This window comes from Nyctereutes procyonoides, unplaced genomic scaffold (assembly GCF_905146905.1).
Source record: "Nyctereutes procyonoides isolate TBG_1078 unplaced genomic scaffold, NYPRO_anot_genome, whole genome shotgun sequence".
Taxonomy (NCBI): Eukaryota; Metazoa; Chordata; class Mammalia; order Carnivora; family Canidae; genus Nyctereutes; species Nyctereutes procyonoides.
In genome coordinates this window covers 64610463-64637875 of record NW_026575046.1, presented here as the reverse complement: position 1 = coordinate 64637875, position 27413 = coordinate 64610463, and the positions used below count along the sequence as shown (strand labels likewise).

The following is a 27413-nucleotide window of genomic DNA, read 5'->3' as shown; positions in this document are numbered from 1 at the left end:
GAAGCCTACTTTAAAAAAAGAATGGTAAAAAAAAAAAAAAAAAAAAAAAAAACTTTCCCTCTACCTTCCTTTTTGTCCTTCCCCTTCACATTATTTTCAGTAATAGTGCTTTGCCAATTCTCAGATGTCCAAACACCATAGAATGCCAGGGAGCCGGCATTCTGTTGTCCGGGGGCACATATTATATAGGTCCCTTCATTTTGCCTCTTGTGTCTAAAAAAATCCTTGTAAACATCACTTTTCAGTGTTGTTAATTTAATGAGTCGTTCCTAATTCAAAGCCTCTACCTCAATCTTAATGTGAGAATTAGTAAAATAATACTAAACCATTTTAAATTTGGGGAAGGCAGGCACTCTGAAAACATGAGATATTGCTGTTTGAATTGGTAAAAACACAACTTAAACCTTGTTTCTTTAGGAAGTTTTGAGACCAAAGACCATAACGGAACACACTTAGGAGCTTGCTTCAAGACAATGTCGTCCCCCCCATTCCATACCTTTCCCTACTACTACTTTTTTGTATGCTATTGTAAACTCCTTTACCATCTGACCAAGACATTTCCTAATGACCAGTTGCAACAATTTGGCTTTATCCCATTCGTAAGCAATGGTAGGGCTACATCATGAAATTAATTCCTAGAAGTCACAAAACAAGGTTTTGACATGAGGGGACATCCCCCATTTAGAGTTCCCTTCTGGATGAGATACTGGAGGCCTTGTTGCAGGGAATTCTTGGGAGAAAACAATAGGAGGATGAGGGATTGTGATGGGTTCTTTCCCCCCTAAAGAAAAATATCAGTAACCCTGTTGACAGTGTAAAGCAGTGTTTCTATCTGGGGTCAAGGCCAGAGCAATGGACACCTTATCCCATTCATCCTCTTCCTCTGATAAAGCACCGGCCAGTACTGTAAAGTCTTTTTTCAGAAGAGCCTAGTGGCCTCTTTTTTTTTTTTTTTTAAGTGCTTGAAAAAGAAAGGGACAAAGGACAACTGGAATTAAGAGGATTTCCAGTCTGTTCTGGTGGCTTGTCCAGAAGGATGCTTCAGTTCCTGCTTCTCACCTGCCTCTTCATCACAATCACACCTGTATCACCAATGGGTGAGTCTTGACACAACGAACTTTTTGTTGTAGGAATTTTCTATTATGTCCAGATTAAGAGTTAGGTTCCAGTATCTTAAATACCGGTTCTAGAATAGTGTAAAAATCTATGATAACCTACAATAGATATATTTTCATAGAATTTCTGTTTCATGTTCCGATTAGCCTCTTGCCTGGGCATCCAGAATTTCCATGGACCTGCCATATCCAACAGCTTTCCACTAGCTAAATATTTCTTGGAGTACATGTAAAAAGAATTACAACTTTTTTTATATTATAGGCACTTGTATAATTCCAATTTTGAAAGCAGAAATATAATCTTTAGAGCTGAGGATAGAGTTTTTATTCTTTAATGAATACAAAGCACTGAATGAAAGCTCTATCCCCATGAAAGGCACAGATCTGGATAAATCAAACTTCTCGGTCTGGACATCTGAAAAATATGACTTTTGCATAGAATCTTAAACTCTTTCCCTTTTTGAGCTTGGCACAAAAGTGGCCAACAAGGCAAAACAAAGTTTCAATTGCAGTTACTAACACATTTCTCCTTTTTCCAGTAGAATTTAAGTTCTAATTGGAAGTGAGAGAAGGTTGAGATGGACAGAGCCATGCTTTTTGGCACTTTGGCGTTTCTCTGTTTAATTGACCCCAATTTATTTCTCCAGGGTAACTCAGGTCTTGCTCTAGCACCTTTAAGGATACCTATTTAAAATGGGCTTTGAGACCCTAGAAGATGTGAAAATTAGGGTAATATGGTTTCCTGGATGGGATCCTGGAATAAAGACACAGGCAAGAAAAAAAAGGAAATCTAAACTATGGACTTGAGTTAATAATAATGTATCTCTAGTGGATCATTAATTGTGGAAAAGATACCACCCCAGTGTATAGTGTTTCATAACAGGGGAAACTGGGCACCAAGTATATGGAAACTCTTTGTACTATTTTCTCAAGTATGTCCTAAATCTAAAACATAAAAAAAAAGTCTATTAGGAAAAGTCTTGAACTAAGTTTAATCACGCTGTATCTGCTGCCAATAACTAGACAAGACTTGCCTAAGCAAAGGCTGCCACCCACCACCCTTCAACTTCCACTGCCCTTTCTTCTTATTTTTAATTGCTTACTCTTCCTCTAGTACCTCTTGTTCCCATCATAGATCTCCCTCCCAGACCTTTTTTATTTTATTAATTTTTTTGTAGCCCTTCTAGGATGTTTGACTCAACGCCAAAAGTGAGATAAAGAGAAACTCTGGGCGCTGGGGAGCAGGGAGGGGGCCTTCCCTGGGAGGAGAGGGTAAGTGAGAGAAAAGGAGAGAAAGGGAGGGAGAGGAGGGGAGGGAGCAGAAAGCAAAGGGGGAGAGGGGGACGGAGGGAGAGGGAAGGAAGGGCACCCGGAGCTTCAGGACCCAGCTGGAGGGGCCGAGTCGCCTCCACCTGCTGGGCTGGGCCAGAGGGGCAGGGTCCCTCCGCACTTGGCTCCGCACTTGGCTGCGAGGGGCCGGTCCTGGGGGACACACACCGGGGCCCTTGGGGGACACACCGACGGCCCTGGGGGACACACACCGATGTCCCTGGGGGACACACACCGACGCCCCTGGGGGGCACACACCGACGCCCCTGGGGGACACACACCGACGCCCCTGGGAGACACACACACCGACGGCCCTAGGGACACACACCGACACCCCTGGGGAACACACACCGATGCCCCTGGGGGGACACACACCGACGCCCCTGGGGGACACACACCGACACCCCTGGGGAACGCACACCGATGCCCCTGGGAGACACACACCGACACCCCTGGGGGGACACACACCGACGCCCCTGGGGGACACACACACCAACGGCCCTGGGGACGCGCACACCGACGGGCCCTTGGGGGACACAGCGGCGCCCCTGGGGGACCCGGTCAAGGCCGAGCAGCCCCCAGGCGGGCCCGACAGCAGGGCGGGGCTGGCGCCTCCGGGAGGACCGCCCAGTTAGGGAGCGCGCGGGGCGCCCAGTCCCGGCTTCCAGGCTCCGCACCTAGACCCTGAGGCGAGCCTGCCCGGGTATGAGAGGCCTGAAGGGGTTATTCAGACGGACCGGTTATTTAATGTTAGAAAATATTGCGTGGATGACATAAAAACATATTTATTTTACAGAAGATAGTCGGTGACGTCCTGTCACCTATTTGTGCCATCAGCCCCCCTTCAATGAGAGGAAGTGAACTTTTAACAGCGAGCACAAGAAATGACAGTTAAATTTAAGGAAAGACTTTATAAGTCATGAAATAGTTATTGAGGGAGTTTTAGGGATTTCTGCAAAAGCCATTAAGAGTTGAGTACCTAACCATTTCTTGTAAAATTAGAGCCAAGGAGATCAACCAAATATTTCTATGAATTTATAATCACCTGCAAAATTGCCCTGGAAACCTGGCTTCTGAAGAGAACTGCAGCTGGGAGGACAGATGAGAGAATTTTTCCTGTCTGAGAGGAGAGACAGTCTCTTTGAAGACATTTCCTGCCCTCAAGTGATATCAGATATGGTCTAGGGCACAGCTGGGATATCTCAGGGACATTTTTTTTTAAGATTTTATTTATTCATTCATGAGACTCAGAGAGGTAGGCAGAGGGAGAAGCAGGCTCCCTGTGGGACACTGATGCGGGACTCGATCTCAGGACCCCGGGATCACCACCTGAGCTGAAGCCAGACGCTCAACCACTGAGCTGCCCAGGCACCTCTCTCAGGGACATTGTAAAAGAGAGAGAGTGTCTCCTGCCATGTGCAACTCTGCAAGTGTGTTATTTCCAGAAAATGCCATAGCCCACTTATTTCCTGTCCCAAACGGTCATATTCTCTTCGGGACCATTAGCACCAGGCTACACCCTCCTCTACACGTGATTGAATTTAGAGAGTGAACTGGAGTTTGAAACGTAGACTGGGAAAATCCAAAATATTTTCTAGACAACTTAAATTTTATGATCATGGCCCATCCACATTTAATTATTGTGCAGTATCTACTAAAACTGTATTTTCTGCCTATAAAATGTATCGGCCTTAATGTGAATTCCCTGCCTACAGTGTCAGGCAAGTCAGCCTCATGTGCGTTACAAAGGATAATACTCTCTGGCTAGGGTTCCTTTCCAGAATTTCTTGGCTTTATAGAGTCTTCATAAGGACAAACCGCCCATATTAATTCAATGTTTCCCTGAAATTGAGGGAAACTGAGAATATTGGGGATACTGGTGTCTTTAGTCATTAAAATTTTTTTGATAAGATCCATGTGATTTTACGCATTAAAAATGCAAGCTTGAGAAATTAGGCTCTCTTATAGATAGTGATGCCATGGCTGATTGTTTATACACAAAGTTCATATTTTCAATAAGCTGATGGCAAATGTACCGACATTCACTTAGAGAATAACTTTGGTAATAATTTGCCAATATGCTGTATATTTCGAAATAGCAGACATCTGCCAGAGGCATTTTCCTTTTCAGTGGAATGAGCTATACACCTTATTAACAAGACAAACTTTCCAATAGTGCAAAATTTCATCTATAGTCTTGCATACAAATGACCATCTAAACACTTTTTGAGAATTTCCAAAGATGAAGAGCTTACAACACTGTGATACAGTCTCTCCGTTATACCACAGCTGAACTAAAATGTGCTCCCCCAATGGTCTGTTCTTGCTTTTGTAACAGAGAACCTAGATTTGTGAGAACTGGTGCATGCTCTTCAGTCTTTTTTTCCTCTAAACTATAGTTCTCAGGTTCTTCCCCGGTTAGTAATTTTTAGACTCCCTTACAAGTCTGGTCACTTTTCTCTGGACACCAGGTTTGTCCATACTTTCGTGTAATATAGTCTCCAGGTGAACACAATATTCAGAATATTTTCTGAGCGCTACCAAGTTCAGTGAGACTATAATCCTAACCTCCCTTGGTCTGATCAGCTATCATTCTATCAAATGATTACTCTGGATAAAAAGTTTAGTCCAACAGTAACACTAACCCTTAAACAGATTTGAAATAATTTTGTAAAAGGCATTTATAAAACATGTTTCAGTCAATTTGAGGGGGATTTTAGATTATTTCTTTCTTCAAAAAAAAAAAAAAACAGCTAAAATGTAAGACCAAGAAGGTGGACTCAGCAGGCTCCTGCCATTGTAGTTTGAGACATCACAAGGTACCTTTTCATTCCCAGCCCTAGATCCTTGTTCTGCTTACATCAGTTTGAATGAGCCATGGAGGAACACTGACCATCAGTTGGATGAGTCTCAAGGTTCTCCTCTATGTGACAACCATGTGGATGGGGAGTGGTACCGCTTCACAGGCATGGCGGGGGATGCCATGCCCACCTTCTGCATACCGGAAAATCACTGTGGAACCCATGCACCTGTCTGGCTCAATGGCAGCCACCCTCTTGAAGGTGATGGCATTGTGCAACGCCAGGCCTGTGCAAGCTTCAATGGGAACTGCTGCCTCTGGAACACCACAGTGGAGGTCAAGGCTTGCCCGGGAGGCTACTATGTGTATCGTCTGACCAAGCCGAGTGTCTGTTTTCATGTCTACTGTGGTCGTGAGTACCTTCTCTGTGCTCTTTTTCCTCCCCTGTTAGGGCCATAGAGCGCATCAGAAAAATGCGCTATGAAATTCAGGATAGTATTTCACAGTCTGAATAACATTGATTTAGGGCCCCAGATAACTTCAGATTGTGAGAGGGAAAGGAGCTGTGACTCTGATCAGTTCTATTTTATTTTGTCTTTGTTCTGTTCAAACAAAACATTAGAAAATGGGATATTGACTTGGGTTATCTAGATAATGGATTTCCAACCTTTTTGAATATGGAGGACCCTTTCTTAAAATATGTATCAGACACCCATAGGGTACCGTCATGCGTAGTATCCATTGATTTTTAAAAATGATATGTAATGAGAAACGCGAGTTTGAGATCAGTAATATTTTATTTTATTTTTATTTATTTATTTATTTATTTTTTATTTATTTATGATAATCACACAGAGAGAGAGAGAGAGAGGCAGAGACATAGGCAGAGGGAGAAGCAGGCTCCATGCACCGGGAGCCCGATGTGGGATTAGATCCCGGGTCTCCAGGATCGCGCCCTGGGCCAAAGGCATGCGCTAAACCACTGCGCCACCCAGGGATCCCTTATTTATTTTTTATTTATTTATGACAGTCACAGAGAGAGAAGGAGAGAGAGGCAGAGACATAGGCAGATGGAGAAGCAGGCTCCATGCACCGGGAGCCCGATGTGGGATTCGATCCCGGGTCTCCAGGATCGCGCCCTGGGCCAAAGGCAGGCGCCAAACCGCTGCGCCACCCAGGGATCCCCTCAGTAATATTTTAAAATGAATTTTTGTGTTATTAATCCCACCAAAATCTATAGGCATTAAAGAAAACATGGTACATAGAAGAGTGGGGCATAACATTTATTTAATCTCCAGCTCACGTTTGGTGAGGTTTTAAATTTGCAGAAACTCTATCACCCATGGATCTCAAGTTGGGAATCATTGATCTGAATGACAGATGTCCCGGCACTCTCTCTTTCCATTGGGTTACATAGACCCTGAACAATGAGAACTCTCTTGATGTTGTCCAAGAACTCAGACTTCATGACTGAACTCGTGAGGCTCCCTCACGAATGAAAGTGCCCTCTGGTCCTCGCCCCTCATGAAAAGTTGGCTTCATCCTTCCACAGATTTTTATGACATCTGTGATGAAGACTGCCATGGCAGCTGTGTGGACACCAGTGAGTGCACGTGCTCTCCGGGAACTGTGCTAGGCCCCGACAGGCAGACATGCCTCGGTAAGAAACTCATCTTGACGTGGAAACAGACCATTAGATCAAAAGGACAAACTCAAAACTTCCCGAGTCAGAGCTCTGTCGTTTATCTAGTCTGTGTCTCTAAACACTTACAATGGGGTTTGCCTTTTTAGTTCATGACTGAACTAAATTTATATTGTGTGTAGGAACAGTCTAGAATTGCACAGTCTAGTACAGCAAACCCTAGCTGTGTGTGGCTGTGGAGCTCTTGATGTGTGACTGAAAAAAAAATTTATTTTACCTAATTTTTAAAAATTTATTTATTTATTTATTTATTTATTTATTTATTTATTTATTTATTTATTTATTTATGAGAGACACGCAGAAAGAGGCAGAGACATAGGCAGAGGGAGAAGCAGGCTCGGAGCCTGATGTGGTCATCACGCCCTGAGCCAAAGGCAGATGCTTAACCACTGAGCCAGCCAGGTGCCCTGTAATTTTACCTAATTTTAATATAAAAACGGATGCTTGACTCAGTTGTTGGAAAATTAAAAATGTTTGGGACAACTTGAGTAACCAACTGTAAATTTTATGACTAAATACTGATCAAGTATTTCCAATCAAAATTAGCATCCAAATTGAGATGTGCTATAAGTATAAAATATACACTTGATTCATTCAAAAAAGAATGAAAAATATCTCTATAATTTTAATAATGATTTTATATTGAGATGAAATATTTTAGATGTACTGAATTAAATGTATTATTAGAATTTTTTAATGTGACTACTAGAAAATATTAAATTACTTATGTGGCTTGCTTTGTATTTCTGTTGGGTGGCTTTGGTCTAGAATTATCTAAGGACATAGTTCTATGGCTTCACTGAAATGATTACGGTTTCTCTGAGTAGCAAGAAAGGGGAGTCAGAATATTTTCTAGGAAATCTAAAGTTGTCTCCTTGTAAATGTGTTGTTGTCTGTAATTGGAAGAAAATAGAGTTGAAAAACCCAAGAATGAAGATCATATCTTTTCCCATTATGAAACCTTTTGTATTCAGATTCAAATAGATTTAAAACACACTCAGAGAGAAAGGGAGGACTGGCTGATACCCACCTCCTCAAGAGGAATAGTAACTGGTCAGAATGGAATGGAGATTAGGTTGAAAGGTATATTAAAAAGATTCTTATTTTAGAAAAGCTTTTATTCTTCAACCTCCTTAATGAACCCCGTGGACCATCCTATGGAGCATGTTTATGCCCCCCATACCAACTGTTAGGGCTCTTATGTGATGGACTTTGTGTCATTTAATGCTAAGGTTTGGGATACAGGAGAGGATGGTTCCTGTAATCTTCCCCAACCTCCCTTCTTCCACCCTCCTGCCCTCCTTCACTCTGTCTTTCTCTCTCTGTCTCTGTCTCTCTCTGTCTCTGTCTTTGTCTCTCTCATGCACACACACACATACACAGTGTGCTTGGCAAATATTTGATGTCATTTTAAGGCAGGCTTTGTTTCATCATTCAGCTTTTGGGATTTTTTTTATTTGTTTGTTTTTTAAATATTTTATTTATTTATTTATTTATTTATTTGAAAGAAAGCATACACGCCAATGGGGGAGGGGCAGAGGGAGAGAATCTCCACGAGTGTGGAGCCCTACATGGGGCTTGATCCCACCACCCAGGTGCCCCTCAGCTTTACTGGGTCCCAAATTAAACAGCATGAAAGGTATCCAATGAAATGTCTAGCTCTCTCTCCTCCATTTGTGGTATTTCTCTGTTCTCCAACCCCATCTCAGGTAAACTCTTTTATTATATTTTTTCTAAAGATTTTATTTATTTGTTTGACAGAGAGAGAGAGAGAGCACAAGCAGGGGAGCAGCAGGCAGCGGGAGAAGCAGGCTGTACGCTGAGCAGGGAGCCCAATGTGGGGCTCCATCGCAGGACCTGGGGATCATGACCTGAGCTGAAGGCAGACGCTTAACAGGCTGAGCCACCCAGGCGCCCCTCTTATATTATTTTCTTATGTGTGCTCCCTGGGTTTCTTCAGGCAGATATAAAAAAATGCAAATATATATGTTTATTTACTGCCCTTTTCTTATGCCAAAGGTTGCATATCCTACACATCTCTTGCTTAACAATTTATCTTTAACATTGTTGCCCAGCAGTGCATAGGGGAAAACCCCCAGTTCCTACCTAAGGTCTGTCTATTTCAGGGGGGTCATGAATTCCCTAAAATCAAAGGCAAAGTTTTGTGTTAATGTGCATTATGTCAGTTTTCCTTTATTTATTTTTTAAAGTAACAATTTTAATTCTTTATTTTAAATTATATAAATTTTTTTCAGGCAGAGAGAAGAGTAAAGGAAAATAATACTACAGGATTTCTGGCCAGGATGATAAAATGATATAAATCATGTACCCTGATTTAACTATAGTTCATTTTTTTCCTTTTTCTTTCTAATAAAATTTTACAAATATAAATAAAGCCATCTCACTCCATCTCCTTTTTCATTTTCCTATTTCATCCTCCAGGGGTAATCACTATTGTGAAGTCAGTGTGTATTCTTCTGGTGCCTGTTTTTATGCTTTTATCATTTTTGTACGTACCCTAACAATACAGAGTGTTGTTTTTATGTTCTTAAAATTTACATTAAAATGATTCTCCACGTGTGAGATTTTCTCTAGAGCATACCCATGAAAGTTGAATTGCTGGGACACAGAGTATCTAAGGCTGTAAATGATAATAAATTCCCAAGTAACAACAGCTTAAGTCAGTAGAAGGGTATCACTCTCTCACATTAAAAAAAAAAAAAAATCGGTCTCAAGGTAAATTGTCCAAGCTTGGAACAGAGTGTGGCCACATCTGGGAGAGCTGCAACCGCTTTCCAGGCAGTAGTGGCTCCAATGAAGAGTCTACTCTTAACCACTACATTTCTCATTTCTACAAGTTCTATGTTTGTTTGGTTTCAATTCCTCCTTGTCTTTTATTTTATTTTATTTTATTTTATTTCTTTTCTTTTCTTTTCTTTTCATTTTATTTAAATTCAATTTGCCAACATATAGTATAACACCCAGGGCTCATCTCATTGCCTTGTCTTTTTGCACACTCCTTTATCTTGGTTACTATCCTTTCTTCCATCTGTTTAGTGATTTTTAAAATCCTTGCAACATGGATTTTTCTGGATTATTCTGTTATCTCCAGCTCAAAGCCTCCCATTTGTAATCTTGCTGAGTCATTCTCACAGTGGATCATTTCCTCCTGTGTAGTGTTTTGTGGCAAACCACCTTCTGTTGTAATTGTGTTTCTGTGGAGCTGCTCTGACCACCTGGTTTGTGGAAGTTTGACTACAGAGCAGTTTTTCAGATGCTTCTATCAGGTATCACAGAAGCTTCATCGGTCCAGGCCAAGTTTTTTAAAAGATTTTTAAAATTTATTTGTTTGTTTATTTATTCATGAGAGATACAGAGATAGAGGCAGAGACACAGGCAGAGGGAGAAGTAGGCTCCCCACAGGGAGCCCAATGCAGGACTCGATCCCAGGACCCTGGGATCACGCCCTGAGCCAAAGGCAGATGCCTAACCACTGAGCCACCCAGGTGCCCTGGTCCAGACCCAATTTTATACCAATTTCTCAGCTTTAAGGTAAGTTCATACTTCACCTGTGGCAAGGCCTGACTTGGGGTTCCTGTTGTTCATGAAGGGTTTTCTCTTCCCTAGAGCCTCAGAGAGAGCTTGCTTACTGTGTCCATGGGCCTTGGGGCAAAGTTCTACTCCTCCATTCATTGTGGGGATATTTTTTCTGGGGTCCTGGTTTTAAGTAAGGTTTCAATTGCAGCTCATCACTTCCTCTGGGCCCAAGGCCATGCCTTCTGTCACCCCGTGGGTGTTTAAATCCCAACCCTCAAACCCCAACCCCGAGCCATGATACATTTAGTTCCCAAGCTTCCCTTTCCTTATAGAAAGAAGAGGATCGACATTTGTTCCCAGCTATGCATTTTCTTATACCAAGAGTCCATATCCTTCATTAGATTCTTAAAAGGTTAACAATCCTTGCTTAAGTACAGTGTAAGAATATTCCCATATTTAAAATAGACTTCAAGGGTAGTTGTTCATGTTGTAACAGAAGACTGCCTCACACAAAATTTTATCAGCTATTTACTTCTGTGATGTAAATGCCTTTGATGTATTTAAAACACAATCTGATTTATAAGAATATATTTATTTAGCAAGTTTTCAGGAACTCACTGGAGTAAATGATAGTCACCAATACAAAAAAAAAAAAAAGAGAGAAAAGAAAAGAAAAGGTGAATCCAGGTAACAAAAGAAACATCATTTCCCTTCAGTTTTGCTCTTAGAAGGGAATTAATTGGCAAACATCTAAGTGCCTTGTACTCCAGCAGAGGGCAGATGGACAAATAACTTGGTTGAGGAGATCAAGTTGATGGAAGTAATTATAAGGATTATAGCAAAGGAGTTGTATCAACAGGCTCTGAAAATGTGAAGATTCTGCTAAGGGGCTTGGGAAAAGATTGTGTTGCTCAGCAGTATGTAAATGGTGTGGTTTCTCTTCTACAGATGAAAATGAATGTGAGCAAAACAATGGTGGCTGCAGTGAGATTTGTGTAAACCTGAAAAATTCGTATCGCTGTGAGTGTGGGGTTGGCCGTGTGCTAAGAAATGATGGCAAGACATGTGAAGGTGAGAATGGCCAAGAAGGGATTCAGATCAAGAGCTCGAACTAAGCCATTGACTTATTCTTTGATTGATGTTCATGAAATGTCCAATGTTAGAAAAGAGTCAAGGTTGGGCTGTGTAAAAAAATGACAAAAGGGGTTCACCAATGTTGAGGACGGTAATGTTGCAAGCAGAATTCAGTGTTGATTTTATCTTCAAGATTTAACAGGAAGGAGTTGTTGCATTTTGCAAGAGGCAGAAAGCCACCTAAAACAAAAAAAAGTAATCTCTACCCTTAACATGCTGCTCGAACTCACAGTCCCAGGATAAACAGTCACAGGCTCTACAGACTCTTGATCTGTTTTGATTTGGGAAATAAAAATAGGATATTATGTGTTTCTCAAACATTAATATATCTGTAAATCACCTGGGATCTTTTTAAAATGCAGATGCTGGGGTCAGAAGGTCTGGGGTCAGGGAGAGAGTGCATTTCTAAATAACTTCTAGGTGACACCTCTGCTGCAGATCCCGGAGCATACCTGAAGTAGCAAGAAATAGAGGTGGTAGCAAAATTGGTTTCTCAAACATTCCTGCTTAGAAGAATCACCCAGATGCTTTCACACCTGGCTCTTCCCAGGCTTCTCTCCTGGAAGCTTGGTTTAGTGGGGCGAGATGGGCCTTACAATTTGTGTTTTTACCAAGTTCCATTAGGTGAGTCTTACCATCTTGAAAGTTTGGAAAACTAGTTCACATGAAGCCTTTTTTACTCCCTCTGTGCTTTGCATTTATTGGAGATTAATACACTTTGAGGGAAATAAGTAACATTATCTTTTATTCTTGAAGTTTGTATTTATTTATTTATGTATTTATTTGAGAGAGACAGAACATGAGTGAGGTGGGGGTGTGGAAGTATGAAGAGAATCTCAAGCAGACTCTGGCATTGGGTGTGGAACCCCATAGGGGGCTCAATCCCACAACCCTTAGATCACAACCTGAACCAAAACCAAGAGTCACGCGTTCAACTGGGACCCCACGTTATCTATTTTTGATAGCAGGAATGCTATGTACATATTATATGATTAAGTAATAAAAATAATTTGTAACATATGTCAAATACCTGAAATTTGTTACAACAATATGAAATTTAGAAAATGTCCCTTCTGTAAGGCACATATGCCCTTGCAAATTATCAAAACTAAAATGTCATCATTTCTACTTAATTAAGTCTGAATCTCATGATGTTGGGAGTTGAGGGATCAAAAGAAAAAAAAACCTTTTTGCAGATTATATAAAGAGATAAATGGCTTAATTATTATTATTTCAGAGGACATATGATTTGCCCCTGAGACTAATTGAATTTGTGGTATAATACTGCTTATAAGCATTCACTTTATTCGAGTTATAGTCAATATAATAAAATACTACCCCAAAAGGAAAAATTATGACTAGTTCCCACAATTTATTCTATGCAACCAAGTTTGCATTATTCACTAAGGACCATTAGCCAGAATATTAAATTACTGTCCCTTATAACAACACTAGGTGTACTTTAAATTTTATCGAATACAGGTAATGTCCTGAATCTTCCTTAAATCTTAATTATTTTATGTAATAATCTTTGCATATTTGAATATTAAAATGCTCCATGAGGAACATTTGTAATTATTCATGAGCTTTTTATTGGAAGTATTACTGTTAATCCTCATATAATTTTAAAACCTAACAGTCACAATTGAAAAGTGTTTTCACAGAGGATAAAATTTGTACATAAGTTATACTTTAGCATTAAGTTTTATATTTGAAACCCTTAAATTATTTTTTAAAGATTTATTTATTTATTTTAGAGAGAGAACAGCACAGTGGGAGAGGGGGAAGGGGCAGAGGGAAAGAGAATCTCACAGACTCCCCACTTAGTGAGGAGCCCCATGCAGGGGTCCATCTCATAACCTTGAGATCATGACCTGAGCCAAAATCAAGAGTCAGACTCTCAACCGACTGAGCCATCCTGGTGTCCCTTAAAACCTTAAGTTTTATTGACAGTTCAAACATAATTGTTTTTACAGACTAACCAACTAATCTTTGGTTAGTCTGTAAAATAATTATATCTTTTTTTAAAAAGTGGCTCTTTTAATTTTAAGTAATTTGTATTATTTTGTCTCATTATGAAAGTTATGTTCATAGAAGAAAATAATGGAGGAGTAAATGAAAGATAACTAAAGTGACCCACAATCCCACTTGCCAGATCTATCCAAACATTTTGGAATACCTTCATGCAAGACTTAAGTCCTGTAAGCCAACCTAGAATTTCAATTTTTGTGCTTTGCAGTTTTAGGCTTGGAAATATCCTAAGTGAACATTGACTCCAACTCCTTCCTTTTACAAAGATTGAAATATGAAATATGAAATTGAGACACAGAGAAATTAAATGACTTAAAGAAGATTATTTTTATGTACTCATTTTAATATTTATTTATTTTTTTAGAGAGAGAGCATATATGTGAGCAGGAGGAGGGATAAAGGGAGAAGGAGAGAATCCCAAACAGACTCCCCACTGAGTGTGGAGCCCTACGTAGTGCTCGATTTCATGACCCTGAGATCACAACCGAAGCCAAAACCAAGAGTCAGATGTTCAACAGACTGAGCCACGCAGTTGCCCCAGGAAGATCATTTTTAGGAAAAAAAATTCCCATTAATGTTGATTTTAACATTTTATAGTATATTTTTATGCTGTCATCTACGTTGTTATATATTGTTTTCAGCTTTTAAAAACCCATAGCAGTACTTTTATCATTTTTAAGTATCCAGATTTATAAACAGGTCATAGCCTAATCTTTCTTAAGTTTTGCAAGGATTAATTCACTGTAAATTTACACTCTGTATATGTTTCACCAAAATTGATTCATCCCCAGTTAATTTATTGATGTTCCAAAGAACTAATTTTTTTTACTATTTTTGAACTGAGAATTATTGAGAACTATAATTATAACTGGAAATCAGTTCAAATCTTTCCTTAAGCAGCTGAGATGATTTAAAAGCATCCCCTTTATTTATCTTACCCCTAGAACAGGGGCAGCAAACTTTTTCTGTGTAGGCCAAATAGTAGGCATTTTAGGCTGTGCAGATCAAATGGAATCTGTTGCAACTGTTCAAGTCTACCATGTAGTGAGAAAGCCCTCATAGACAATAGGTGAATGAATGGATGTGGCTGTGTGCCAGTTAAACTTCCAAGGGCGTGTAGCAGGCCAGAGTTTGATGACTCCTGACCTAGAAGGTAATTCTAGAGCCCACAAAGGTCATTAATTTTTCTCTACTAACTATGAAATCATATGGTAGTCTCTTTAGTTTTCAGTTGAATCCTTTTTTCTTGTCCACTTGTTGAGTATGCTTTTTGAAAATACAAGACTTTTTACTTTTTTTTTTTTTTGGTGGAGCTTGAACTCATGACCCTGAGATCATGACCTGAGCTAAGATCAAGAGTTGGATGCTTAACTGACTGAGACACCTAGGCGCCCTCAAAAAATGCAAAACTTTTTAAAAGGAAACTTAAAAACTGCCTTGAAAGAGGAATATAACAAAGAGCTTGATGGAGTAGACCCTCTTAGTATGTTATCCAGGCCTCATTTTTATAGTGTGCTGTCAGCCCAAAACATATATCCCAGGCAATCCGACCAACTGGCAATAACTAAATAATCCATCTAGCTAGCCTAGTTGAATTTATGTTTTGTCAGTCTCCTTTATATCTGTAATATTCTATAAAATTTCAAAATGGGTACATTAAATGTTACAGCAGTTAAGAAATGACTTTTGGGTCTTCCTCTCCAAAACTGTAGTGTAACCATGAGAAAAACAGACAAATACAGATTGAAGGACATTCTACAAAATGACCAGATGAAGAGGTTAGAGCTTTGGATGTTGTAAGGTTGCTCTTTGCAGCTATCACATTGAATAAACATTTTTTTGTGGGCTTCCCTACATGACTCAGTGACTGAGTTAGGCCCCAGTGACACTGTGATGAGTCAGGTGTATTCCCTGATACCAAGTGCTATCCCAAGAACCAGAATTCTCAGGGAAGAGGCCTGCAGGATCATTCCCTTTTCTTTTGGTTTTATTGCAGACATTGAAGGATGTCACAGTAACAACGGTGGTTGCAGCCACCTGTGCCTGGTGTCTGAGAAGGGCTATCAGTGTGAATGTCCCCGGGGCTTGGTGCTGTCTGAGGATAACCACACATGCCAAGGTAGTACATGGATGGGCTCAACCTCTGTTCCCCCTCCACATGAATCTCCCTGCCGTCCTCACTCAAGTGTGTTAAAATTCTCATCTTTTAGAATATCAGCTTTTTCAGCAGTGTGTATCCCTATAGCTTTACTCTGGGGTCATTCAAAAGAGAAGCTCTCTAAGAAAATATTACCAAAAAGTTAATTTTCCTTCACTTTTTAAAGATATTGTGGTTTAAAAAAGCATACAACAAAAAACTGACCATCTAAACCAATTCTAAATGTATAGTTTAGTAGTGTTACATATGTTCACATTGTTATGCAACAGATTTCCAGAATTTTTTTTTCTTGCAAAACTGAAACTCTATACCCATGAAACAACAATTCTCCATTCCTTCTCCCTCGACCCCCCACCATGGTTGGCAACCACTATCTATTTTCTATTTCTATGAAGTCTACTACTTTAGACACCTCATGTAAGTGAGATCATATAGTGTTTGTCTTTTTGTGATTGATTTACTTCACTTAGCATAACATCCACCAGGTTCATCCATGTTGTAGTGTATGACAGGATTTCCTTCCTTCATAAGGCTAAATAATATTCCACTGTGTGTATATACCACCTTTTATTTAGCCACTCATCCATTGACAGGCACTTGAGTTACTTCTGTGGCTAAGATATTGTGAATAATGTTGCTATGAACAGGTGTGTGCAGGTATCTATTTGAGATAACTACTTTCAATTCTTTTTGGATATATACCCAGAAATGAGATTGCTGGATTGTACAGTTTCCTTTGCTTTTCACTTGTGATTTTTTTCTCTAATTTCTATTATTAGTAGTACAACTGGTAGTTCATTTTGAAGCCTTAGACATTGATGCAGTTCATCTCTTTTCCAACAGATACTTGGGTGGTGAAACTAAGTTGAAAGTCTTAGGAAACTGATTCTTCTACCTACAATTACAATATGAGCATCAACAACCCTCTGAGAACTATTTTCTGGAAATCTAGTAATTTATGTCCAGAATCTTAACTTATTCATCTAGCAAATATTTAATGAGCATCTACCTCTGATTTCTTTATACTGTCATTGTTATGATATATCCTCACATATTTTTTGACAGTACCCATAAATATTCCTTTTAGGGTATTTGTAGAGCCGGGAAAGTGAACACAGGAATGCTAAAGAAAAGCAATCCTTTTCATATTAAGTTCAAGTGGAATTTATAGTCAGCATTTATGGTTTACTGAACAATGCAAGGACAATTTGGAACTCTTCCCCAAGTGCACTAACGTTGTTTTTATTACCTCTGTTTTATGAGACATAATTAATGGTAAAGTCAAAGCAGTACTGTTATGTAATTTAAGCCTATATCAAAGCAGTATTTTTTCTGTATTGACAATAAATTGTTTTTGTGCTAAAAGTAAATCCTTTAGGTGGTTCAGTTCATGGAACCATGCTACCCATATTTTGAAATAAATGTTGAATCGAAACTTGAATGCAATATTTCCTCAGTGGGGAATCAATGTATTTGAGGAGCAATTATTTGACCACAACCCGGGGAGTTAGGAGTCCTGGTTTTATTCACCAGCTTGTTTTGAGCCTCATAGATTTCCTTGAGGATAGAACAAAAAGCTCAAGTTGTGTGAGGGTAAAATTATTTCTCCTAGAAGCCTTCCTTATCCTTCTTCCCATTCAGATTTCCCAATTCTGACAGTACCCCCTTTCCGCTGCAGTCCCCGTGCTGTGCAAGTCGAATACCATTGAAGTGAGCATCCCCAGGGACCTGGTTGGTGGTCTGGAGCTCTTCCTGACCAACACCTCCTGCCGAGGAGTGTCCAATGGCACCCATGTCAACATCCTCTTCTCCCTCAAGACGTGTGGCACAGTGGTTGATGTAGGTTCTTCCTGGAGGACTCTTGGGGAATGACCAAAAGCCAGTTATTTGGGAGGTAGTGGACAAAGGTCTGCAGTGTGACTTGTCATAGATGAAATATTTCTGCATGAAAGGATGGAGCTCAAAAAACCATTTGCCATTCGTTTAACACATGTATTATTGAGCTTCTACCGTGGTCCTGGCACCGTGAGCAAGGGAGGTAAGAATTCTGCTCTTTCTGTTCTTCGATAGTCCTATCTCCCCAATATGAGCAGACATTTTCCTGAGCGCATCAGCACCAGGACTGGCAGGCTGGTTGCATCTCCTCTGACCAATTATTTTACTTGAAAGAAAGCAACTGATATAGATGAAGGTTCGTTTACAAGGTAACAAAGAGCTCAAGTGTTGAACTTGAGGTAGAGGGAAGAGGTTTGTGCTTCCCTCATCCAAGAATGTGCGCTGGAGTCTAAGGGATACATGAAGTAAGATTCCTAACTTTGGGGGACACAAGCAGTAGTATTGAGATGACAACACACACGAGAAATAAGAAACAGGGGTACAGGTGACAGGTGCTGTCCCAGTCTGGGAAAGGACAAACACTGGAGCAGTCATGACAAGGAGGACTTGACCTGGGGCGGAAGCCTGTGTGTGGCTTATACAGAGAGGAAAAGAGAGGGCATTTCATAGGGGAAACAAGTGAGCCGGCCTCAGAGATGGGACTATTTAGGGCCGAGTGAACGGGCGGGGCAGACTGACTGGCAAGGAATCCACTTTGGAAAGGGAAACTGGATAAGTTGGGGGTGGGGGGTGGGGATGACCATGCTTCCAGAGCTCTGCCTTGTGTGCAAGGGTGAGTCGTTTGGGCTTTGTTCCATAGAGTGAGGTTTCTGGTACTGTTGTGATGAAATCAGAAGTGTGTGAGATGATAGAAAAGAAAGCGGGGGAGACCTGGATCCAGGAGATCAGGGCAGAGGTTCTTGCGACCATTTGGTTACAACAATATTTATTTATTGAATCTGATGAAGAGAAAATCAGAGAGATAATTAGACTTGGGGAGAGACATGGAGGTGGTATCTCAGGAGAAGGGGGTCCCACTTCAGGCAAATTGTGTTTGTAGTATCTGAGGATAATCATGTGGAAATACCCAAAGGTAGATTGGAATTGCTGGCACCTGGGGGAGCAGACAAAGCTGGAGATAAAGAGCTGAAAGTCATTTGCCTAAATGTGGCAGCCGAAGCTTTGCCTGTGGATGAGTTCAGTACAAGGTCAGGCTGCAGCCTGATCAGCAGGTCTAGGATTCCAGAAAAAAAATGATGTGAAGAAGCCATTCTTTCCTAAAATACCAGAGCTTTGAATTTGCTGATTCTGCATAGTTCAGGTTTAATGAGTGATACTCCAAAGGAATGTGTGGGTTGACCATGAAGTAGTATATAAAACTCTGAACGGTCAGAAAATCTTGCTAAAAAGAGAGGAGATTTTTTTTTTAAGGCTTCAGGCCTCAGCAACCAAATCTCTAATAGTTTTGATGTAAATAGAAGTTTGGAGAATGTGACAGTCAAGAGTGGAGTGGGGTGGGGGCTGGGGTGGGAAGGTAGGTTGGGGGGGTGGGGGGGAACTCTACAGAAATAGACATAAAATCTTTTTCTTCTGCTGTCCCTGGCCTGGCTCAGGTGGTAAATGACAAGATTGTGGCAAGCAACCTCGTGACAGGCCTACCCAAGCAGACCCCAGGGAGCAGCGGGGATATTATTATCCGAACCAGCAAACTGCTGATCCCGGTGACCTGCGAGTTTCCACGCCTGTACACCATTTCCGAAGGATATGTTCCCAACCTTCGAAATGCCCCATTGGAAATCATGGGCCGAAGTCATGGAATCTTCCCATTCACTCTGGAGATCTTCAAGGACAATGAGTTTGAGGAGCCTTACCGGGAAGCTTTGCCCACCCTCAAGCTTCGAGACTCCCTCTACTTTGGCATTGAGCCTGTGGTGCACGTGAATGGCTTAGAGAGCCTGGTGGAGAGCTGCTTTGCCACCCCCACCTCCAAGATCGATGAGATCCTGAAGTACTACCTCATCCAGGATGGGTAATTATGCTGCTTACATGATTTATTATCCCCAGTTCACATCCGACTTCTGAGCACACAAGCATACTTGGTCATTTCCTAAAACAACAGGACACTTTTGTGAGCTCCTAATTGGCTCAGAAACCATTTATTGACGTTGGAGGTAAAAACTGGTGAGGGAGCGGGGGTCAAGAATGACTCCAAGGGGTCTGGCATGGATGACCAACTAGATGCCATTAACCTGGATGGAAGGCTCTAAGCAGAAGAGCAGATTCGAGGTGAAATATTGAATATGATAATTCTGTATAATAGTATTGAATTGGAAAGGCCTACAGCATACATGGGAAGAGAAGTTCAGTGGAAGTTGGGAATGTGTATCAGACCCAGGAGGGCTAGAGGTAAGGGAACCAGAGTCATCCCTGTTCTATTTGAAACATAGGACTGACTAACCTGTTCAGAAAGAGGGTAGAGCATGAATACTGAGCATGGTGGAAGGCTGATAAGTGCAAGGGGATGAGGAAGTGGAAGCAGCAGATGTAGATGCCTCTTTTAGTGAGGGAGAAAGAGGAAATATTTGAAAGGTTTTAGAAGAAAGGTCAAGTGAAATTTGGGTTTTGATTTCTTGTTTTGTTTTTTGTTTTTGTTTTTTTTTTTTTGATTTCTTGTTTTATATGAAGGAGATTTCCTTATTTCCTAAGGATCCCTGGATTGAGAACTGTGCATCCCACAGGACCATTGGAAGCCTAGCAGTTGTCACACCCATTGCTTATATTCCCAGGAAAATTACACTCAAACCCCAAACTCATGAGAGAATCTTATCAATTTCTTCCTTGTTCTCAATGTCAGATGGGACGTAGCTCAGGTAGGGTCAGGACCTGCAGCTCAATGAAAGGGAAATGGTCTGACAAGAGCACCACGTGGGTCATGCCCTTTGCGAATTGGCCTGATAGACTCTGAAAGGTCTATTTAGTTTTTATCTACTGGATCTCTCACCACAAGCATCCTCCACCTGCTGCTGTCAATCTCTTGCCCAGTGATGTTCAACCTTGAAGTACATTGGGTTCAACTAAGAGGCTTTTGTAGAAGTTGCAGTACCCCAAACTTTTTCTCTCTGTTCTACTCTTATCATCTTAATTCCAGGCCTTAACCTTTCACCTTACAACTAAAACAGCCTCCCAATAGCCCCCTAGATCCCAAATCTCAAATCTCAGCTCTCAGAGTCCCTGGGTCACCAGTCAAAAGGAAAATAAATTTTAAAAATTAGAAAAAAAATATATATGTACTCAAATCCCTGCTGAAAACATTTAATGAGTCTTGATTTCCTTTGGTTGGTAAATTTCACTGTTTACCAGCAGGAATACTTCTAGCCTCAGATTTCTATAGCCTCCTTAGCTTGTTTTCTGAAGACGGAAAATTTCTCACTCTTCTTTGGATGGCCAATAATAGGTCTCACAAGGGTCTATAGTTCTTTGGATTTCTTGCCATCTTACAGTTACCTCTACAAGGTTTTAAAATGAATAGTAGAAGTATCATGTTTTATTTCTTTTTTTTTAAGGAATGGATCTCCTTTAAGGGGGGGGAATAGATTCGGGTTCTTTTTTTTTTCTTTTTACAGCTTTATTGGAGTACCATTCTCATACAAATGAGCATACACATCGAAAGTGTACAGTTTGGTAAGTTCTGGTGTATACATTCATGAAGCCATCACTACAATCAAGATAGGGAACATTTCTTTCATTCCAAGAGTCTTCTCCTACTCCTGTATTTACTTTTTGGAAAAGTAAATGTATAATCATAACCCACTGGAAAAACATGTAATCTACAATCTCAGTAGAGCTTGTAAAGTTTATTTCTGTATTTGTTATTCAGATGCTCAGTTAAGGACTATATACTTTCTATTTTAGACAGTTCTGAGAAGCTGTACTATTTAATTTTGTAGCCCTTAGCACATATGGAAAAGCAACAAAAACAAAAACAAAAAGAGCTGCAGGAGAAATTAAAATGCATAAAAGCCAGAGGCAAGAACTCAAAAACGCAGCAGCAGAGGTCTATTTAGTAAACAGGCAAATAGTCCCATCCCTAGCACAATTATGGATAGTACCAGAAGGGTGTCTGTGAGACAATTCCTCAAGATAAAATCCAACTCTGAGCCTGACTCACCTTACCTCACCTCACCCTCTGCCCTCTGCCCTCTCCAGTTTCTGCTCCCAGCAAAGGGAACTACTCTATTGTTCTTACAAACTCTATTGTCTTTTACACCCTCCTCATCCCACCTGCTATTTCCTCTGCCTGAAATCTTCTTTCCCTTTTTTTTTTTTTTTAAGATTTATTTATCCATGAGAGACACAGAGAGAGGCAGAGACATAGGCAGAGGGAGAAACAGGCTCCCAGCAGGGAGCCCGGTGCAGAACTTGATCCCAGGACCCCAGGATCATGCCCTGGGCCAAAGGCAGATGCTCAACCGCTGAGCCACCCAGGTGCCCTCTTCTTCCTCTTTTCTTCCAGCTTAAGTCTCACTGTTCCTTCCAGATTCATCAAGACTTCTTTCCTCCATGAAGCCTTCTTTGATTCCTTCCACCCTGAGCTAGAAATTTCCCTTCCTTCTCAATGTCTGGTCTATACTAAGAACCATTGAATAGTTGCCAGATGAACTATTGAATGAACATTTATCATAATAATCATTTGAGGCAAGTCCAGAACCCTAAAATAAACATAATGCAGTGTGCTTACATTTATAAATTGTTTGATTATTCATTGTCCTCGGCTTACATTTAAATCAGGCCGTTTCCCCCTGATATTTAACACAGCTCATTCGCGGCTGGCACGTGCTCTGAAAATACAAAGTCACAATACAGGCGGAAGCAAAGTAGAATTAGAAAGTTAACCTCCAGACAAAGAAATGTATTGAATGCCAAAGTGAATTACTGGACAACTTTTGGGTGATTGATTATTTTGGATTATCCTATACCATCACTACTTTCACAGGAGCTTGGAGGTGATGAACCAGCCTTGTCTAATCAAAGCAAACACCAACTCAAGAGCCAGAATTTGTCCTGGGTTCCATTCTGTAATATATATCACCCTGAAACAACTCTTTCTTCCTCATTTTTTCTTTTAAAGAAAAACAATGGTATTTTGGGGTATAAATAAATTGGAAATGGTGAGGCACTTAGATAAAAAGAGCCATTTTAATATCATGTTACTATTTTTGTCCAGACTATAAACTCCTTGACATCACAAACCATATTATTCATCTTTATATCCTCTGCAGCTCCCAGCCAGAGTGTGTTGCACAGACTAGATATGTGATAGGTATTTATTATAGAACATAATCAAAAGATGATATAAATTAACTTTACCTCAGGAAAATGAAAATGAGTACATAAATACAAGAAATAACAGAAACCGTGTTATATATTTAGATCCTATTCAGTTCAGGGGAATATGGTACTAGGGGTAATATAAATAACAATGCCTTATTTTTAAACAACTTTATTGGATTTTTCAACTGCACTGAAATAGCACTTAGCAATGAACTAGAAAGTGGTCTGTAAACATGTGGAGCAAGGATCCAGTTTCATAGACTTTTATTTCTGATCCCTACGTTTTTTTTCCTGGCCTGGTAAACAAGAGCTATTAGGTATCCAGAAAAAGGAAAATACATTCAGGGGGTGGAAATTGTTCTTTCAAAATTCAGAATGGGAAAGTTGACACAAGTGTAATCCCTAGCCTGTAAGGAGAAAATGTTCATCAAATACTAAACCTTGGTCTCAAAATCGAGAATCAATAACACTTCTTTTTCCCAGCTAACCCTGAGGTGAGCCTATGAGTCACTGTTAGCAGTAGACCTGAAATTAAAACCTCAAAACCCTATCAAACTACAACTTAGCATTAAATCTGGGGAAAGAAGAAGTAGAGCAATTTGCAGGCAACTGAACTTTCCCAATAAAACCAGTTATTCCTTCTGGAACTTAAATCTTTATGCAGTTCTGTGATGCACAAATTGGGATTTGCTCACCTTTAAGCCTCCTTCGGGGGTTAGTGTATATTAGGTGTCCAATAAATATTTATGAAATCTAATTAAGTAAAGCCTTCTCAACCCCATAATCAAGTATGTGAACACAGGATTCCTGCAATATGTTACAAATGAAAATGCAGCCTTTCAAAGATGTCTTCATTTCAAAAGCTATCTTTGAAATAAATGTGGTTGCTGTTGCTAATGCTTCAATGCATTGGCATATCAAGATCCTTGTGCCCAGCTTGTGGGTACAGAGAATGAGAGACGGGAAAGGCAGTATTAATGAGCAGGGCTGTACCTGAAGATGCCTTTGCAGGGAGGGAATTTCATTTTTCCTTCATTCTCGAAAAGCTTGAATGCAGCCCAACTTCCTCCACCCAGTTAGCCTTTCTTTGGGCCAAACACATTGGTCTGGATTGTTTTTCCACCTCTGTTGAAACGATCAAGTCCTTATGTGCTTTCCTGTCCTGCTTTCAGCTGTGTTTCAGATGACTCAGTGAAGCAGTACACATCACGGGACCACCTAGCAAAGCACTTCCAGGTCCCTGTCTTCAAGTTTGTGGGCAAAGACCACAAGGTGAGCTGAACACCTTTACCTTGTAACACCCCCACCCCTACCCCCAGACCTGAGCGTCCTTTCTTGGTTTGCCAATTTGTTGACATTCTCTGTGAGCCCACAGTAGGGATCTGTGTTACCCCCTATGAAAAACATTGTAGAACTGGCCATCTAGAAGCTTAATACCTACCTTCATGAAGGTATTAACACAGTTATCTGCCTCCCTTACAATAAAATCATTGTTTTTTCAAAGAAAATAATATAGGGTCATAATTTGATTTTCTTTTATGTTTTATAAAACTTTTATTTTATAAGTCATTTCTATGCCCAATGTGGGTTTCAAACCCACAACCCTGAGATCAAGATCTGGGCTGAGATCGGGAATCAGACACCTAACAGACTGAGCCACCCAGACATAGGATCATAATTTTAAATTGTTGTGGGTAGGTATGGTTGTAAAAACCTGTGTGGTAGTCATATGGCAAAGGATATGGGCAGAAAATTCACAGAATAGGCAAAGAGTGAATTGTCCAGTGAAAACAGTACTTAAAATGTCAAAATAATTATAAGACACTATTTTATGCATATTAAATTGATAAAAATTATAAATCACAGTGCTTTTGCAGAGTTATAGGGGGAAGTATACAGTGGCAGTATAAATGGGTATAGTTTCTGGAAAGTTATCTGATAATATGCAGTAACAGCCATAAAATCATCATATTCTTTTATCTAAAAATTCTAATTCTGACAATTTCTCAAAAACAAGCAAAAGAAGAGAAACAAGATTTGTTGGATGTTATAGAGAATTGTTACATGGAGAATGAGAAAAAAACCCCAAACAGGGCTACCATATATCAATTAGTGCAATATTAAGCAGTTATTCAAATGAAAAATATAGAAAAAGAAGATAATGAAAAATCATTTATCATAACAGTTTACATGCATGTTGAATATGCTACTTTTTTTTAAAAGTATACATACAACAGAGGTTATAAGAGGCTGTAGATAGTATGTTAAGGTGGAGACTGTTTTGTTTTTTCAGTAGAGCTGTTGAAACATTTAAACCAAAGGAAGTTTAAGAGCCAACAATCTTTTCCACGCTGCATTTAAGTGAATTCATGTCCTTTCCAGTTACATCACTGTTCCAGGACAGCTGCTAACCATGATGGCCTCATCAAGTAGGCAGCATGCTTTGGGAGGTAACTTATAGGAAGAAGCTTGGACAAAGGACTTGTTATTTGACACTGAAGCGTGTGAGCACCGATGTTTTTCCTAGACCTTGAAGTGAAGAATGAGGATGTTAACGTTATTAGGTGTTCCCTTCTCGAAGGTCTGTCCCTGCGCGAAGGCAGGAGCTGTGCGTGTGGGGGTTTAGATCACCACGTGACTCAGTGTGTGTGCCCACCTGATGAATGGTGTGAATCTGGGCAAGTTCTCTAAACTAGGTCTCGGTTTCCTCATCTATAAAATTGGGATGCCAACATCTACCTCAAAGGGTTTGTTGTTTAGATGAAATGAGATATTATATATGAAACATCTGGTACAGCATCTGGCTTCCAGAAAGGGGCAGCTGTTGTCACTATATTTATTAATTATAATTATGGTCTTTCCAGGAAGTGTTTCTGCACTGCCAGGTCCTCGTTTGTGGCCGGCTGGATGAGCATTCCCGCTGTGCCCAGGGCTGCCACCGGAGAATGCGTCGTGAGGCAGTGGACAGAGAGGACGCAGCTGGTCCACAGAGCCAGATGCTGACAGGTGGCCCCATCAGCATCGACTGGGAGGACTAAGAGCACCCAACACCCAACTCCTGGCTTTGGGCTGCCCACCTCTGTGGAGCTTCTCCCCATGGCCTCTGAGAACATCAGTCAACACCCTAGAACATGGCACTTCTTTAAACCTCACACTGTGGGTTTAGACCGACTCTCAGAACTGACTCATTCTGAGTCTGGCCCCTGGGTCAGGAGAGGTCACTTCACTACTGATGCCCTGACCCACATGGGGCTTCATCCTCCTGATGCCAAAGAGTAGCAGTTCACCCCACTTTCCACATTTCTTTCCTACAATAAAACACCTAGTATAGGATGCAGTGGGACCACTAAAATCAAGAGTTGGGTATGATATTTCAAACTACAAACTTAAAGTAAATTAAATAGTTGCTTGAAAATTATGACTTAAATATCCAATGATTCCTTAAATATGTAAATAATAATTATGCTCTGAAATTTTTTTTCTTTTTCTTTTTTATCCCCTTTTTCTCCCCCCATCCCGCTCTGAAATTTCAATTCAAACACAGAATAGTTTTAGGGGATTCGGAAGTTTATCAATATGTGTGTACTAAAAATTACTATTTGATTTTCCTCTTGCACGACGTTTTCTTTTGATATTTTTATATTAAGTGAAATATATTCAATTAATAAATATTAATAAACTTATTAACGTCCAAGGTGCCTCAGTGGCACAGTCGGTTATGTATCTGACTCTTGGTTTTGGCTCAGGTTGTGATCTCAGGGTTGTGAGATCAAGCCCTGCCTTGGGCTTTGTTCAGCATGGAGTCTGCTTAAGATTCTCCCTCCCTTATCCTATCCCTCCTCCCCACCCCTCTCTAAAATAAATAAATAAATCTTTTTAAAAAAAATTTATTAACATGCTTAAGTTGTTCAATGACTGAACTATAGACAAAGTTAAAATTTGGTACCGTATGCCCTGTTATTTGGCATCCTATGCCCTCAGACTAATGAAGCAATAGAAAAAGGTGTAAAATTATACCATACTCTATTACATAGGTAGATGCTTAATACATTTTATTGAAATAAATATTATAAACCACAGGGATAAATTTTTTATGCAATTAAATCCAATTTCTTAATGTGCCAATTAATTTTATGGCTTTACAGATCGGGAAACAGTTTTTCTTCTTTTTCTTTTTAGAAATGGCTATCATCAACAATTCTTAACGAACCAGTAAAATTAACAAAAGGAAGGGAAAAGAGAACGACCCAGGTCAGGAGTTGGCCAACTTTTTCTGTCAAGGGCCAAATGGTAAACGTTTTAGGCTTTCTGGCCATACAGTCTGTCACAACTATTCAAGTCTGAGGTTGTAGCACAGGAGTGGCCATAAACAAATGAGAGCATGGTTGTGGTCCAATAAAA

At 40.2% G+C, this 27413-nt stretch overlaps 1 protein-coding gene across 2 annotated transcripts; it reads left to right on the top strand.

Moving 5' to 3' along the window:
* Positions 1-989: 989 nt before the first annotated feature.
* Positions 990-26850, top strand: OIT3 (oncoprotein induced transcript 3). Of its 2 annotated transcripts, none has more exons than XM_055324812.1 (9): positions 990-1097; positions 5282-5656; positions 6797-6904; positions 11432-11554; positions 15645-15767; positions 17485-17645; positions 19295-19710; positions 24185-24284; positions 25877-26850. In XM_055324812.1, exons 1-9 carry the CDS (start codon positions 1037-1039, stop codon positions 26048-26050), a joined length of 1641 nt encoding a protein of 546 aa, XP_055180787.1. In that variant the 5' UTR covers positions 990-1036; the 3' UTR covers positions 26051-26850. The 2 variants fall into 2 exon arrangements, with proteins under 2 accessions (XP_055180787.1, XP_055180788.1); XM_055324813.1 differs by lacking the exon at positions 25877-26850 and adding an exon at positions 25395-25856.
* The last annotated feature ends 563 nt before the right edge of the window (positions 26851-27413 follow it).